Raw genomic sequence first — 17,008 nt, 5'->3', positions numbered from 1 at the left:
TTCTCTCTGGGTCTGACTCCCTCTGGTGGTTGTCATTTCTTGATTAAAGGGGATGCCAATGTGCAGATTGCCAGTATCTCAGAGGAGCTGGCCAAGAAGACTGAGGATGCTGCCCGCCAGCAAGAGGAGATCACGCACCTGCTGTCCCAGATAGTTGACTTGCAGAAGAAGGCCAAAGCTGTAAGCTTCTGTTTCTTGAGCCAGTGCAGATGGCATTTGCACCTGAAGACCGTGCCCTTTAGTCTCATAGTTTAGGATTTTGTGCTGCCCCTTTGGAGAAAAAGGCTTAGCAGATTCAATAGGACAAAGCTCGTTGTCCTGAACCGGGGAGGGGATCCTGTCATCACCACTTATCTCCTAAAAAGAATCTGCACATTGAAAGAGTTTGTGAACAAAGGTGCTGTCGATAGGGAGTTTTGGAATTTAATGTTTGAATTTTCTAGTCTAATATTTGTTCTTGCACAGCACACCCAGTGTGCTCTGTGGCAGAACAACACCCCCCTTTTTTAAATCAGTCTTGCAGCAGCAGCAGCAAGAAGCAAACCCAAATACGGTTTAGTTTCCCGGCTCAGGCCCTTGCTAGAAGCAAGGCGAGGTGACGTGCGTGTGGAGAGGGGCCGTGGCTGTGCTGGATGGGGGCAAGGCTGCTTTCAAAATCATATAGAAGGAGGGCGAAATTTTTACTCTGGCACAGAAGTCTCGTTGTAGAAATGTGACAGGATTGTAACAGCTCAGATAATAAGAGGAGAACAGTGAGCCGCTTCCAGTGTCTTAAAAGAGAAGCTGACTGGCCCCTTGGCGTGTTGCAGTGTGCCGTGGAAAATGAAGAGCTGGTCCAGCACCTGGGGGCGGCTAAGGATGCCCAGCGGCAGCTCACGGCCGAGGTGAGCGGCTCTGCCTCCCTTCTCCAGGCCCGTCCCGCTTCTCAGCCTCCCCCTGCCAGGCTGGGGGTCACTACCCGTTTTTCTTCTGAATCGAAAGTCGTTCTTACTCGTAAATTCGTGCTCACACTGTCACTGCCACGAGGGCCGGGGAGGCTGGCGCCGCACAGCCCGCTCCCACTGAACGTTTCCATCAGCGAAACGACACGTTGCTCGCTGCGTAAAGCCGCCTGTTGAGAGATGTGGCTGGAAACGAGGGTGTGACGATCTCTCCCGTTCATGTCAAGATAGATGGATGCTGTTGGGAAACAAATAATTTTTTAATTTGAGTATAGTTGGCACACCCTGTTAGAGTCGTTTCGGATGTATGACGCAGTGATTGAGCATCTCTGTACATTATTCTGTTCTCTCCACAGTGTAGCCACACCTGTCCCCATATAGAGCCGTTGCAGTGCCATTGACGCTGTTCCCTATGCTGTGCCTTTCATTCCCACGACTTCCGCATTCCGTAATGGGAAGCCTGTGATCTCACTTGCCCGTTGTCAGAATTTGGGAGGTTTCTGAGCCCATGAGTACACACACACGCACACACACACCCCAGTTGGAAGCCAAACTGAGCCTCAAGGGCTCTTTGGTGTCCAGCTTCAGGGCTCAGGGCCGCCGGTCCCTGACCCTGCACGCTTCTCTGACTTGCTGCAGCTGCGCGAGCTGGAGGACAAGTACGCGGAGTGCATGGAGATGCTTCACGAGGCGCAGGAGGAGCTGAAGAACCTCCGGAACAAGACCATGCCCAACACCACGTCCCGGCGCTACCACTCCCTGGGCCTGTTCCCCATGGTGAGCGCCCGCTGGCTCCACGCCCCCACCTCCCACCCAGCAGGACGCAGGGGTGCCCCCCCCCCCCATAGGGAGGCGGGGTCTGGAGCATAGTCTTTGCCGGAGGCTTCTGGTCCCATAGCTTGGCTCTCGATCCGAGTCAGGGGCTTGTGTGCCCAGCTGGTGGCTCCTTGACTACGTGATTGTTTCTTTCCCATCCCTCTGACTCCGTCGTGTTTCCTCCTCTTCTCCTTGACTGGTAAATTTCGTAGGAACCTCAGATATTTGGAAGATGTTATTCATACATTATTATTTTTCTGACCTTGTTAGAATATGAGCTATTTTGGCCTCACCGTGCATTCCAGAATTCTTAAATTGCCCATACAGTCCTGCTGGTTCTTTCTAGGCTTATTTTTTTGGTAATTTTTTTTAATGTTTATTTTTGAGAGAGAGAGGGAGGGAGGGAGGGAGGGAGGGAGGGAGAATGTGAGTGGGGGAGGGGCGGAGAGAAGGAGACACAGAATCCGAAGCAGGCTCCAGGCTCTGAGCTGTCAGTACCAAGCCCGATGCAGGGTTCGAACTCACGAACCGCGAGATCGTGACCTGAGCCGAAGTCGGGCACTTAACCGACAGAGCCATCCAGGCGCCCCTGTTTCTAGGCTTATTAATTGTTCTCTCGGTGGTTTTCAGTATCCGTGATCTGAAAAAATCTCTCTCCCCACTATAGGAGCTGCTTTTACATTCCTACAAAATGACTTTCCCTCAGTCTTATTTCTTAACTCTGGCTTGATCTCTTTTCATGTTTGGGCTTTGAGGAAACATGGGGGAAAGGCGGCTTTTCCGGGTTGGCCCCTCCCTGTTGGGGTCGGGCAGCCCAGGGCAGGCCCCCCCTCTGCCGCTCATTTCCCTGTGATGCTTGGTGAGCTTCCTCATCTTACCTTCTTCTGTCAGAGGAAAACCCCTTGAAGGTGGGGACCGTATCTTACTTCTCTTCTTCTCTCTGTCGAGTAGCCTGTTATCTGCACTGTGTTCACATGTTGTAGAAGTGTAGATGCTTAGCAGACACTGGGTTTGGATGGGTGGGTAAACAGACTGAAGAACAAAGTGCCGAGAACTTTTATATTCAGGTTCTATTTCCGTGGTTTGAGGGAATACCACGGTCTCTTTGAGGAGAGGACTTTTGAGAGAAATACTCCCAAATGAGATACGAGTAGATGGCAGCTTCAGTGTTTGTGCAACTCGGTCCCTTCCGGATTTGGCCTTTCCTTGGGGCTCTTGCCTTTCACACCCCCCCACCTCCCCCGCCGGCGCTGACTCTGGCTACCCCCGACGCTTGTTGCCTGCCCCATGTTGCCTAAATCACGATCTCCTTTCCTTCTTGCTCATGTATATCAAAATCAGCCTGGAACGATCTCTCTCTCTCAGCTTGACTGAAATTTAGTGAAACCAAAACAGAAGCTGTATGACGTAGCTTTCCAAGGAGTAGATTGGCGATCCAGCGTGTCCAGGAATCCCGGTTACGGGATTTAAGAACAGGCTGTGCCCCAGATTCCTCCACCTAGAGCTGATGACACGGAGCTCAAAGACTGTCCTACGTGGCGATGTACATTCCCTGCCTCAGTTTCCCTCCTTCCTGGCTTCCCATCTTGGCGTGGTGACCTCCGGGGGGGCATCTTATCTCCCATGCACTTGGGGTTTGCCCCACGGCATTCCCCACTCACAGGGATGGACCCGTAGTTTAAAACGAAGCCCTTACATAGCGAAGTCCAATTAAAAATCTGTATTTGGGTTTCTGCAGAGATCCTCGGCTTTCATATTTGCTGAGGTAGAGCTTCTGTTTGCCTTTTTCTGTAGCTGTTGGCATAACTCAGCTTTTTGAAGATGGCTATTTTTAAAGTGCACTATGTATTAAAGGTATTTAAGGCAAGCTGAGTGGTGCCGTGCCTTGTGTTTCTGGAGCAGAACACCAGAGCTGCCTCTCTCGCTCCCAGACTCTCTAACTGCTGAGTGGCACGGTGAGTAGCAGTTTCTGCCTGAGGAGTGCATCCCCAGCTCTCTTGCCTATGGCAGGGGTTCCTAATCTAGGATCCCCACCCCGGATTCAGGGGGCCCGTGAACTTGCCGGAAGGTCATGTCTTCTATTTTCATTAATCCCTAGTCGTTTCTTTCTTACGTGAAGGTAGGCAACAAACCACAGCGACGTTAGCACCCCCGTGATTTTGTCACCAGTTGAACTCATAGCCGCTTTCATGGCACATTTCATTTGTAAATGTCTCAAAACTCCTGTTCATGCTGCGCTCTACTTCAGAAGCCAGAGCCTGTGTGTTTCTGTTTCACCATCGTCGTTACTAACATTCTTGTAACTAGTTCAATAGATCTGGCTTCCTTTTTGTCCTCGTTATTAGATTCACTTAAAAGTATTATTCTAAGAAGAGGTCCGTGGCCTCCCCAGACTGCCGGATGGGATCACAACCAAGAAAAGTCATAGAGCCTGTTTGCGACATTCTCCCAGCATGGCCTTGAAATTGGTAGTTTAGTATCTTATCTCTCCTAATTTGTGTGAAGATATTTTCCTCATGCAGAGCTCTGAATGTAAGCTGTGTGGTGAATTATAGTATTAAGAAAAGTAGACTGGGGGCACTTAGGTTGCTCGGTGGGTTAAGTGTCTGATTTTGGCTCAGGTCATGATCTCATGGTTCGTGGGTTCAAGCTCCACGTCGGGTTCTGTGTTGACAGCTCAAAGCCTGGAGCCTGCTTTGAATTCTGTCTCTCTCTCTCTCTCTCTCTCTCTCTCTCTCTCTCTGCCCCTCCCCTGCTTATGCTCTCTCAAAAATAAACAAACATTGGGGGAAAAAAAAAGTAAAGTAAACTGGGGATGCTTGGCTGGCTCAGTTGGTTGAGTGTCAGACTCCTGATTTCAGTTCAGGTCATGATCTGAAGCTCATGACATTGAGCTCTGTGTTGGGCTCCACGCTGGACATGGGGCCTACTTGGCATTCCCTTTCTCTCCCTCTGTTCCTCCCCTGCATGTGCATTCTCTCTAAAACAAATACATGAATGAATGAATGAATGAATGAATGAATGAATGAATGAATGAAAATGAATGAGTGAAAATGAATGAATGCATACATACATGAATGAATGAATGAATAGTAAACTGGCTTTAAAAAAGTCAGTCCTATTCACCCAGAGAAGCCTTTTACAACCTGGGTTCTGTTGACTGTCAATCTGTGGGTAGTAATTACTAAATAAAATTGCCGACTTATGAATAGGAATTGAAAACAAGCCCACTAACCATTTATTGACCCAGCTTCTTGCTGACTCCTGTAAGTCTCCCCACTTGGTCCCAGGTTCCAGACTGGAGCATCCCTCCCTGACTTTGGGGCTTGGAGGTAGACACCTTGGAGTCCCTTGCTCTGTCTGCTGGGAAGCCATTGGCCACAAGTGGCCATGCAAATTTAAATCCACTGAAATTAGTACGGTTCATTCAGGTTCTCAGCCACACTGGCCGTGTTTCAAGTGCTCAATAGCCACCTGTGGCCGGTGGCTCCCGCAGTGGACAGTGCAGAAAGCACATTCCTATCATCCCAGGAAATGTGTTGGTTAGTACGGAGTCAGCCCTTCCCTTCAGGTTGTCCTAGGTGGTGTCCTTCTCTGAGGCCTGGGCAGGTGCTTTGCTGCACACATCTGGTCCTCCTGTTGGCATCTACCTGTGGCAGCATGTGGGATTGCTTGTTAGGCTCCAGCTGATACGGTGAGGAGTGGCAGGTGGTCAGGGAGGCAGCCTGTATTGTTGTTGAGTGTCAGGTTGGGGCCTGGCCCATCCGGAAAGTGAGAAGTTATCAGTGCCAGGCCTTCCCCCAACCCACAAAGTTCACAACCTAGCTGGAGAGAGATCTAAGTGGACTAACTGTTCAGGGAACTCGCAGGGACTTCATGTGTTTGGTGTCTTTCTAGGGGGAGGAATGAAGGGTTACTGGTGGAAAGGACGTGTGAGCTGGCCGTTAGAGGGAGGTGGGTGATGCGTCGTTGACGGGGAGAGCTTTTCTTGCCGGGGGCAGAGGGCCATGAGAGCAGAGGCTCAGATGCCAGTGCTCACGACTCAGGTCCCGTCGTCCCTAAGTTCCCTGCCACTCCTTGTGGCAGAGTCACAGCTCTGTGGTTTGGCCAAGGGAACATGGAGTTTGCTCTGAGACCCTTAACTGCATGGGATCACAGGGCCTTTACACCCAGTGCCCACTGGGACTGCTCCGTTCGGGAACTGCCGTGGGGATTGCTCAGTCAGGGTTTCCAGCACTGATGAATGCCGTCAGCCTTGTGTCACGGTAGTTTGCAAGCTTCTGAGACCTCGGTTGACACTCCTGTGGCTAGCCAGCCGGGTGCGTCTTTTAGAGACAGAGCACTTGAACTGCTGTGCACTCATTGTGTTTTCTGGCTTTTCTCAGGACTCCTTGGCAGCAGAGATCGAGGGAACGATGCGCAAGGAGCTGCAGTTGGAAGAACCTGAGTCTCCAGACATCGCGTACGGCCTCGGTTCTAGGCTTCCCAGAGACTGGCTCGTGCCCCGTGGTCATCAAAACTAACAACGTCTGGGTCTCAGACAACCCCCCAGTGATCACTGTGGTCCTTCCACAGATTTGGGTCCAGATTAAGGGAGACAAGAGAACACAGTCGATAATAGCCCCCAGCAACTCTTACTAGGTTTCAAAGATAGGTTATGAACTTCTAGAAAGTTGAGTAAGGAGAGAGATGTTTCTTATCTCTGTTAATTACAGACTCTGCCTTGACACCACGACTTGTTTTTATCTTTCCTTTCGGTGAAGAACACCGAAAGGTGTTTAAAGTTTAAGCTTTAAACAATTTTAATGTCTGTTAGGAAAAGAAAAGTGAGATGCAGTATGAAGGCTCTTCAAGGAGTGCCCAGGCTTCCACTTCCTTCCTGGATATGTTTAGGGATATTGGCCTCTACCAACTCTCTTCCTAACGTGAGCTCTTGCTCTAGGCCTGCCCTGAGGTGTTTCTGAGGACACTGTGGATCCAATTTCATTGTGTATTTTCTGTACCCGAAGCTCACAGCCGGAACTGAAATGGGATCCCGGGAGTGACCACAGTCCCTGAGCCTTGGTGCATGTGTGAAGGCCTCTGCATCCCAGAAGGAGGTGGCCGTTGTAGCAACGTGCCTACCTTGTCTCCTTAAAAAGAAACAAATGAGCATCAAAGGGAGGCTCCGCTCTTAGAAATAGCAGTTGCTAAAAAAATATTAATCTGGCGTTTACCATCTCCTTATAGAAGTTTAAGACTAACTTCGTCTTGCTTTTTTTAAATGTATATGAATGGTCACCAGATACTCATTCCACAGATATTTCTGGAGCCCTGTTATGTGTTGAGCAGTGAACACTGCTTTCTTGGACTTTACGCTCTGGTGACCGTCATGAAAGAGGAAAAGTATCTGGGAGACAAAAGCCCTACTTTAGTATTTTTATTTGTGGGTTAAGCCTAAGGGAGAGAAAAGCAGTATCTCCTTGCTAGCATCACCTTTAGGACACAACCACGTATTTATGACAGGCCTGAATTCAGTGGGCGTTGAGTCTCTTGAGTTCCAGCCAATGCCCTAAGAAACACTGGAAGCACGGGCTGGCAGGTTGTTTGGGGGCTCATGTGGGCCAGCTGCCTTTTGGCTCCTAGATGGTAGTTTCTGGAAGGTTGGGCTCCATGGTCATTCCTGCATTTGTTTATTCATGGATGATGTTGTGCATTCCCTCCAGTCACCAGAGGCGAGTCTTTGAGACGGTGAGAAACATCAACCAGGTCGTCAAGCAGAGGTCTCTGACCCCGTCCCCCATGAACATCCCTGGCTCCAACCAGTCCTCAGCCGTGAACTCCCTCCTGTCCAGCTGCGTCAGCACCCCCCGGTCTAGCTTCTATGGCAGTGATGTTGGCAACGTGGTCCTGGACAACAAGACCAACAGCATCATCCTGGAAGCAGAGTCAGCTGACCTGGGGTGAGCCAGCCCAGAGTTTTTATCTGGCTGTTTTGGGGAGAGGTAGTGTGTTTAGAGTGTAAGTTCAGTCATCAGAAGAGGAAGACTGATAAAAGAGTCACGGGAAAAGTCTAGAGCTTTCAGTGTTTTAATCTGGTTTAACAACACTCTGTGTTTACAGTCATTCTTGATTCTGGTATTTTCACAAACTTAAAGAGGTACAACAGGAAGCCTGCTTCTCTGTCAGATGCTGAAGGGGAGGGTAAATGAGTATTTTTCTGTTAATCTTCACTGTTGAGCTGCAGAATGGACATTTGTTTCATGAGCCCTTTGGTAGCTTGGATGTTTAAAAGGTAGAGGAGGACTCAGTCTCTCTCTCCTGGCCAGAATCTAGTTTGCTTTGGAAGGTGGGGTCCTGGACCCCCTCAAAGGTGCTTGTCCCTGGGGTGGGGCTTCCTTAGCAGTGGGCACTTCTTTGTCCTAAAGCCCTGCAGACCCACCCCTACACACACACACACACACACACACACACACACACACACACACACGCCAGCTGTGTTGTGTACCCTTTTTACGTGATAATAAAATTGGGGAAAACTGCTTAATCAGAACAGCTCTTTTAATTCAAGAGGACAGAGAAACGCCTCTGGAACCAGTGGCCCTTCTGGTGACTAGGACCCGCATCCTGAAGAATTCTCCCTAAGGGCTCCCTAGGGAGAGGTTTATAGCAACAGGAGTTCTTTTCACAATTTTTTTTTGTTTTAACGCACCTTAGTGCTTTCCCTCTACCTCCCAAAACACCCACCAGAGGGAACTAGTTCTTCCGGGCAATCATTTATGCCCCCATTTTTGCCTAAATTTCAGCTGTTTGCCTCGTCCGCTTCCCTATCCGTCCTGCAGCCACTCCGACCTGTCCACCCCGTGCACCTAGCAGGAAGGCCTTCCTTGCCACACGCACCTTGCACCGCGCCCGCTGCGGGGTGCCCCACGCTCAGCCCCATCTCCCTCCTTCTGCAGGAATGACGAGCGGAGCAAGAAGCCCGGGACGCCGGGCACCCCGGGCTCCCACGACCTGGAAACCGCTCTGCGGCGGCTGTCCCTCCGCCGGGAGAACTACCTCTCGGAGCGGAGGTTCTTCGAGGAGGAGCAGGAGCGGAAGCTCCGGGAGCTGGCGGAGAAGGGCGAGCTGCTCAGCGGCTCCCTCACGCCCACGGAGAGCATCATGTCCCTCGGCACCCACTCCCGCTTCTCCGAGTTCACCGGCTTCTCGGGCATGTCCTTCAGCAGCCGCTCCTACCTGCCCGAGAAACTCCAGATCGTGAAGCCGCTGGAAGGTGATCACCGGGGGCCTCGGCCCCTCTCCACCCTCCTCAGCGACCGCCTGTGGTCCCTGATCCACCACCGGCAAGCGGGCAGCCTCTGTAACACCTACTCCTTTTTCTTCCGCGACAGCCTGCCGCGCTGCTGGTTTGAGTTCCTCTGACGGCGGCGCCCGGCCTGGGCCCGGCCGGCCGGGGCAGGCGTGCGAGTGTGCACGCGGGCCGGGGCTGACCTCGGCCAGCAAGGCCAAAGACAGGGAACCAACGTGCTGACGCTGGTTTCCCAGTCCTCTCTCCTTTGCATTTAGAACCTTAGAAGTAAACCTCTTTGCGGGAGGCAGAGGCCCTGCTAAGGTACTGAAAAATTAGGTCACGCCTGGGGTCTGAGAAGCACCGGGAATGAATGCTTGGACCCCCCCCCCTCCCCCCCAAACGTTGGCGTCGGGGAGGGGTGCAGAGCAGCGCAGGAAGTGTAGTTTTTTTCAGTAACCATGCGAAAGCGATTTGCAGTTGGTGGGCTCACACGTTTTGCTTCTGGTCTTCCAGAGAGGAGGGTGTGGCTTTCTTCCTTCCGCCTTGGCGGCGTGATCCGAGCCAGCCTCCTGCGCCTCCACCTCCACCGCTGGGGGGCCAGGCAGGGGGCGGCCGCGGAGGCCGGTGAGTTCGCGCTTCCTTAAGCCTGCCTTTCCCAGGGGCAATTTACTTTTCAGTTCCAGGGACACCCCGGATGATTAAACTCATGGAAAATTTCACCTTTTTTTCTTTCTTTGTCCTCCAGGCATTATAAATGTCCTCCCTTTACTTACCACCACCCTGGCAAGAGCCACCCAGTGTTGGTATTTTTCATTTTTGACTCCTTTGGTTTGGAAACCCATGTGAGTTTGAGAGGGTGTTTGAGAGGGTACTCTGTATTACATTTCTGACGCAAAGCCCAATCAGAATCTGGGTAAGGCTGTATTTATCACTTTAGACCTATATTCTTAAGGCGTGGTCTTAGACATATGCTCTTAATTGCCGCCCCTACAATTTAATATGACAGATATACTGTTGATGTACTATATGTATATCTCTGCTCTCTGCCTAAAAAGATTAGGATTCTTTTCACCCCATAATAACCCATTTCTGATCCATTGGGGGCAGTATCACCCCTGTTGAGAATGTGTGCTGTGAGGGTGTGCTTGTTAAAGGCCTAAGACTTAACTGGGTCCTGGGTCGTATAGTTTTCAAAGGAAGGAAGAGGGTGGGCTGACTTTCTTTCTTCATGATTATTTTTTAATTGTATAATTTAGGCTCTTATTAGATTTCAGAAAAGGGATGGCTCATTCTTTTTTTAATTGTTTATTCAGTTGTGAGCTTGGTGATTGTTTCCTGATCCATAATTATGTCTGTTTTTCTTTCAATAAAATCTTCCATTTCTGCAATTTTACTTTCTGCCTTTCTTTTCTTTTTTTCTCCTTTGTCTCTTAAAGCTCATTGGAATTACCATCTCTATTTTGTCTGATTTCTGTATTTGACTTTGTATTTCATTAGATCATCTAAGAATATGTCTTTGGATTCATTTTCCAAGCATATTGCAGGAAGAGATTATTAAACTTTTATTTTGACCAATTCATCTTTTTTTTCCCTCTTTTAATCTTGTGACTTAGCAGTATTTTTGTGTTAATAGAGGAAATCCCATTAGATGTGCTAGGTGACTTTCATTGCTAGTACCCAGCTCACCAGGATGCTAAATCACCACCACTAAGAAGTCATATCTTATCACCATGGACTGTCATGCATTCTCATGATAGAGATCCCTGTCCTGCATTTTGTAGTTCTCTGACTTGTTAGCTGTTTAAAATACAACCAATATTTCCTTTCTTCCTTCCCTCCACAATTATTTTTTGTGTTACTATGTTTAATATGATACGATGGAGTGCTGACACAGAAGTCTGCCTGACGCTGGGTTCAGCGCATCTCTGTGGCATTAGACAAGTTACCTTGTTGAGCCCTGTCCCCCTTATTTGTGAAATAAGGCTTACATCTGCCACACAGAATTGTGGTGAGGAGTCCATGTGATGTGTTTTATATGCGTGGCACCTAATAGGTGCTAATTAAAACTTAGGTTCCCCACACTTGCCCCTGTTGCAGCAGCTCCGGTCTGGAGGGTGGCCTTACCGGTGTTGAGAACCCGGACCAGCACTGTGCTGGGGCCGTGTTCTTACATCATCCGTTTCCGCTAGCCTGCTCAGAAGCCGACAGGACTCCTTTGGTCTTCGGTGGCCCAGGTAAACGTGCCTGGGGTGAGGCCCCTGGAGGTTGGCTGGGATCACAGCAGATAGCCAATCTGTGTCTCCCTTACCTATTGAATTCATCTTGCTATCTGCTCATTGGTGTCAGCCAACGTAGCTGGGCTCGGTGTTTAAGGTTAGCACTCTTGTCTCATCAGCTTACCTTAGGTGTTTTAAGCAAGTGAAGAGCAAACAAAACTTTCCAGACTAGAAGAGACAGCCCTGCATTAAAGAGATGAGTTGGGCAGTATTTCCCCCCGGCCCCCCGGAAATACCAAGATGGTATTTCCCCAAAAACAAGTCAGTATGTAATTAGAGGACAGCATCTACTTCTAGGCTATGCTAGACCTTGTCCAACAGGTTAGCTTTAACTTTTAAGTCCCAGGTACTCTTCTGACATAAATGGATTTGGTTTTCTTTTCCTTTGACGATACAAAAACTTGTAGTCAGAACAGTGGGATGTGGAGGGAAAGCAAACAGAAGGAAAGGTGTGGTGACTGTGTTTTCTCTGCTGTCCACACGCTCGTTTCATAGAGCTTCATCTTGGTGCCAACTGGGACAGGGAAGTTCCTCTCTTTCCCTGCCCCCCAGCCTTGTTCTCATGTGGTGGGGGAGGAGGGGTGTGATGACGGGTAGCTAATAGTACTTCTCCTTTGTGCTCTACAGATGAAGGAAGCCAGGGCGGAGTGTGGAGAATAGGAAAGAGGCAGCCGAGGCTCTGAATAAGATGCCGTTCATATTTAATTTTTGATTTGTCCTCCATCTTGTGTCCAAGGCAGGACTTCAGGCAGCCAGGAGATTCGTAAGAATCCCAACATGGTGGCCCCAGGCAGTGGCAGGGGGAGTGAGGGGGTGCTAGCTATTTTGCCCAGGTGTTGGACTCAGGAAACCTTTCTGGGGCCTCAGAACCAGTCAGGAACGGAAATGGTCTGTGAGCTCCACAGCCTGACGTGACTCAGATAACAGGGTTGCGAAGGCTTTCGCTAACGGTCACTTTTGCAGCATGGAACACACCTGTGTGAGGACCGAAGAAGCCAGTCAGGTGTGGTGTTGACCTGATTTCTGAGAACTCACACTCAGGAGGCCTCCTCACTGCTGGCCAAGAGATGGTGTATGTGGTTAAGAGGCTGGACACTGGAGCCAGCATGGGCTTGAATCCCACCCAGATTAGCCACTTGCCAGCTTTGCAACCTCTGGCAAGTCACCTGACCTCCCTGTGCTCAGTTTCCTCATCTATAAAACGAGGACAGGGTGATCATGATTAAGCGAGTTAATAAATGTCGACCTCCTAGGACTCCTGGCCCTTACTAAGTGCTCAGTAAAGGTTGGCTGTTCGATGTGAATAAGAGCTGCCCAAGGCAGGGGCCAAAATCCAAGAATGATGCATATGTCAGCATAGTCTTTCCACTGCAGTCTCACTAAATTCCCTCGGCTCTGCATGTTCGGGAAAGGCAAATAACCCCATGTCCTTCTGCAGCCTCTTGAATCCCAAGCAGCAAACCCTTGGTAGCCTCGTTTCTCTCTCGAGCCCATGCCTGGGGTGGGGCGGGATGAGGGCAGTCTGTTGCACAGCTAGTTGAACAGATAGTTGATCTGTTGACTGGGACAGTTGTCCGGGCCCAGACCCCTGCCTCCCTGAGTTCCTTCCCAGTGCTTCATAAACATCTCAGCCCCTTCCGGAAGGATGAGGGCCTTTAGCACTTCTTGACACGGTCCTTCACTTTCCAGTGTCTGTCAACTCTCTTCCCCTTCCAAAAGTAGAGGTGACGTGGCCACTCTGGACCCAAGGGTTGGTCATCCTGTGGCAAGACCAGCATGTGCGGTCCCAAGCTGGAAGTCACAGGGCCTTGTTAAGACTTCTCCCCAGTGCCGTGTTTTTGCCAGGAATGTGCCCGTGCTTCCAGTGAACACATGAACAGGGGGCTCAGTATGCATTATGAATGGGGGTCTCCGGGGGTGGCTGGAGAGATTCCATCGGCAGCTGTGTGTGCATGTCTCCTGACGGGCCTTGGACAGCCACCTGGAAGTTTTGCCGCCCACCACTTAGGCTTCTCGCTTAGTCTGGGTTCCTGGCTGGAGCACGGGTATCCTTCTTTACACACCTGTGGACTCTGGGGGGCAGGCAGTGTGAGATTGAAAGAACCTGGCCTTTAGCACTGACCTCTGGCTATGCCACCCCTCCAGGACTTTGAAAAATTATCCAACTTCAGGGCACCTCAGTTCCCTCATCAAGGGCTTTGGAGCAGTGAGTTGACGTAATACGTATTAAAAGAAGCTGCTGTACAGGCATGCTCCGTACAGGGTAATGAAAAAAAAAAAAAAATGAAGCCGTGACGTCTAGGATTCAGGATCCCGTGAGCGGGTTTCAGCATGTCTGCAAAGCCCCGACCAGTTACGCACGTTGCCGCTTGCCTGTGAGCTCCTTTTCGGGATAGAGTCCGTGAGCTCTCCAGGTTCTCGAAGGGCCTGAGAATTGAGACCACAGCTCCTGGCCAGGGTTTCTCAGTCTCCGCCCTGCTGACATCTGGGGCCGGGTCATTCCGGGTTGTTGGGGTTGTCCTGGGCATCGTCCTGTAGCATCCCGGGCGCTACCCGTGAGATGCCCTTAGCGCTCCGTCCTTCCCCCCAAGTTGTGACAAAAATGTCTCCAGATGTTAACAGACGTCCCCAGCTGAGAACCACTGCTCTAGACGTCTCTTAGCAGCTAGTGAGGGAGCAGGGACGTGATGCTCTCTTTCGTCCTATGTGCCTCTGTATGATCTCACTCCTTTTGCACTGAGGATATTTTCTATGTCGATGCAGTAGATTCAGAGTAAGTAGGTGGCCTTTCAAACTGGGACAGGCCTCAAAGTGGGTGTCTAGGGACTGTCCTGAACACGTATTGGCAGCGTGTCCACTGTTTCTCTTTTAAGTGAGTTTGGAACTGCCCACTTACAGAGTCCTTTCAAGACTCACCGGCCGGGACTGCTGCCTGAGAAGTTCCTTCCCAGCAGTATGTTGGAGGCAGCACAGTCACCGGGCACGCCACAGGGTCAGGAGCTGCCGTTGAGGGGGGTTCCCCGCATCTTGTTCACATTCCTGGACTGATCCCCGACTCCGATGCCTGCCACCGTTTTCCTTCTCTTTTCTCTTGACTCCTGAGCTGCTGGCTCCCGGCTCCCTGGTCCCCCTTTCTGATGTGCCCCTGGAGGCCTTGGAGGGATTCTTGCCTGCCCGATAGAGGACATCCTTGGTAACTGGGTGGTTAACCAGTGGTAACTGGGAGGCATTGGTGCAGGAAGGCTCTCGCTTTCCTGTGCCTGAGAACTGCTCTCAAAGTCTCTCGAGTAGAATGTTTATCTGCGTGACCCACTAATTCATCTGTAGAATGGGGATAGACACCCAGCCTCATGGGCCATCATACGTGGGCCACGCGAGGTGTAATAAATGTTCCAAAGGGGAAGGGGTTGCTCTTCAAAAGGCAAATGGATTGGCCAGAATCCCAGGACATAGCAACATACCAAAGGTTTTGAGACGTTCCTCCGTAAATCTACTTGTCAACCCAGGTTTGCTAAGCATAATTGTTCTTGGAACGCTTCTCTTCGTGAGCACCCGTGACACCCTCGAGGTCCTCAGGGACACACTCCGGTGTTATTACAGACCTTGCATGATGTCATCTGAGTCCCGGGGTCTGGTGTCACTAAGGAGATCTCCTCTGCTTCAGACCTCTGTACGGACTTACATGCTCGTCACTCACACCGAGTTCGTCCCTTTCCCTTTCCCTCTCCCTCTCCCAAACCTGCAGCCTATCAGGTTTGCTGGTCGAAAATAGAAACCCTAATAAGTAAAGAAGACTACAGTCGTGCCTACGGCTTATCTCTGTGTGCTACTCTAATTGCCTTTTGCTTTTCTCATGTTGTGGGTCCCGAGTTGACATGGTCTTACTCTGCCTCTGCTTCTGTCTTCCGTGTTCCCAACGGTGCGTACTTGGCATAGACTCTGTACTTGTACCCTCCCCCGCCCCCCGCCCTTTTGTACTTGGTCTTGCTTATTTTTTCCTCTCCAGTTCCTAAGTTGATACGATGTTGGATTTGGGGACTGACAATGGGTTGACTGAAAGTTTGTCACCGGACATCCTTGCCACGCCTTATGGCTTTCATTTTACCGTGTAAAAAGCTTTGTTTTTGATTCCTTCAGTTGGTGCCCCTCCCAGGCGTGGCAAGGTGATCGCCCGTCACATGGTAGCAAGAGCCAGGGCCGCTCCCCCGGTGTCCCTGCCAGAGTTCACCCACGAGGCTCAGGGCCCACTTGAGGGTCACGCTCCGCACTCTGAGGGTGGTGACAGCCGTCAGCTCGGACTCGCATCCTAACCCTCTCTTCTGCCTTGTCCCCCCTTCTCTGCCCTTTCTCCTGCAAGGCTCCGCCACCCTTCACCACTGGCAGCAGTTGGCCCAGCCCCACCTGGGGGGCATCCTGGACCCCCGGCCCGGTGTGGTCACCAAGGGCTTCCGGACACTGGACGTTGACCTGGACGAAGTGTACTGCCTTAACGACTTTGAGGAAGACGACACAGGTGACCACATTTCCCTCCCGGGCCTAGCTACCTCCACGCCAGTTCAGCACCCAGAGACCTCAGGTGAGGGGTCCCGAGCACGCGTGACTGTCTCAGGCAGCAGAAGTTACCCACGCCGGCCTCAGGCTTTCCCAGAGGAGATGCAGGAGCCGCCCGCGGCCGAGGAGGAGGAGGAGGAGGAGGAGGAGGAGGAGGAGGGGTCTGGTGAGGGCACCGCCATGAGTCCTGTAAACCTGGCACCTTTACCGGAGGCCGAGTTCTGGGCCATTCTCGCCTCTGTTCCGAGCACCATCCGTAGTGGCTCTCTGTCTGTAGCTTCCGCTCGTCTGTGTGGGTGACGATTAAAGCATTCCCATCGCGCGGGTCTGTTTTTTAACGCAGAGTCTGATGCCTCCTTTTTGTAACAAATGGGTGTAGCTCCCTGCCCGTGTTGGAGGTGCATGGCCCAGCGGGACTCCTGACGGGGGAGCAGGAAAGGCTGCTAAAAAGGAGGGGATTGTTGCCCCCGCCCCACACATCAGCTCCCGTCTTCCTGTTGTGGGTCTCTCCCTGAGTCTGGGGCAGGGCGGGGGGCAGAGTGTCGAGTCCTGCGGTGATTTCCAAACCGAGCTGAGCAGAGTTGGGCATTTTAAGGGGGAAGATAGGAGCGCCGGGTCGCTCAGACGGTGAATGAGAGACCCTGTCTCTCCGCAGAGCATCGGAATAGGAAAAAGCCCAGAAGGTGTTCAGGATTTCAGACAACTGGTGGATAGAGCGGCCTTTTCACATTTCTAACTTCAATGAAGGTGTATGTGTTTTCTTTCCAGCTTACATATGTGTTCAGAGCGGATTTTTAAAGTGTTTTAGCAGTACTCCTTAACCCAACAAGCCCTAGGACAATGACATCTAGAGGGTCCCAGGTTGGAAGTATTTCCAGAGAGAGGACCCCAGATGAATCTGGAAAGGAGCTCTGGTTGATTACCCACCCCCTGCTGCCCCATTAAAGACCTGACCATGCGTTTGTAGATTTACACCCTAGGCGTCACTGGGATGAAACACTTTGGGCTCAGGGCCCTGGAACTACAGGGGTCATGTGGTCACCATTTGCCCCAGATTTCCTGGGACCCCCCCCCCCCCCCCCCACTGCCCTGACTGCAGTGCTGAGGAGACAAGGAAGCTATCTTGTGGCGTCAGGGCAGAGACCCAGCCT

At 51.2% G+C, this 17,008-nt stretch overlaps 1 protein-coding gene across 13 annotated transcripts in view; it reads left to right on the top strand.

Moving 5' to 3' along the window:
- Positions 1 to 17,008, top strand: part of TRAK1 (trafficking kinesin protein 1) — a 193,604-nt gene that overhangs the window by 162,587 nt on the left and 14,009 nt on the right. For 9 of the 13 annotated variants that reach the window (XM_043595655.1, XM_043595656.1, XM_043595657.1 and 6 more), the window contains 7 exons: positions 50 to 180; positions 810 to 884; positions 1,581 to 1,718; positions 6,143 to 6,219; positions 7,463 to 7,699; positions 8,696 to 9,012; positions 15,664 to 15,882. In XM_043595655.1, coding sequence (XP_043451590.1) covers positions 50 to 180; positions 810 to 884; positions 1,581 to 1,718; positions 6,143 to 6,219; positions 7,463 to 7,699; positions 8,696 to 9,012; positions 15,664 to 15,882 — 1,194 coding nt within the window. Of the gene's footprint in view, positions 1 to 49; positions 181 to 809; positions 885 to 1,580; positions 1,719 to 6,142; positions 6,220 to 7,462; positions 7,700 to 8,695; positions 10,424 to 15,663; positions 16,196 to 17,008 lie in introns of those variants that run through there. The other 4 variants (XM_043595651.1, XM_043595654.1, XM_043595662.1 and 1 more) reach the window with 3 other exon arrangements.

Source organism: Prionailurus bengalensis, chromosome C2 (genome assembly GCF_016509475.1).
Source record: "Prionailurus bengalensis isolate Pbe53 chromosome C2, Fcat_Pben_1.1_paternal_pri, whole genome shotgun sequence".
In the NCBI taxonomy this organism is placed as follows: domain Eukaryota; kingdom Metazoa; phylum Chordata; class Mammalia; order Carnivora; family Felidae; genus Prionailurus; species Prionailurus bengalensis.
Note: the sequence above shows the minus strand (reverse complement) of the source record. Positions and strands in the feature narration are given on the sequence as shown.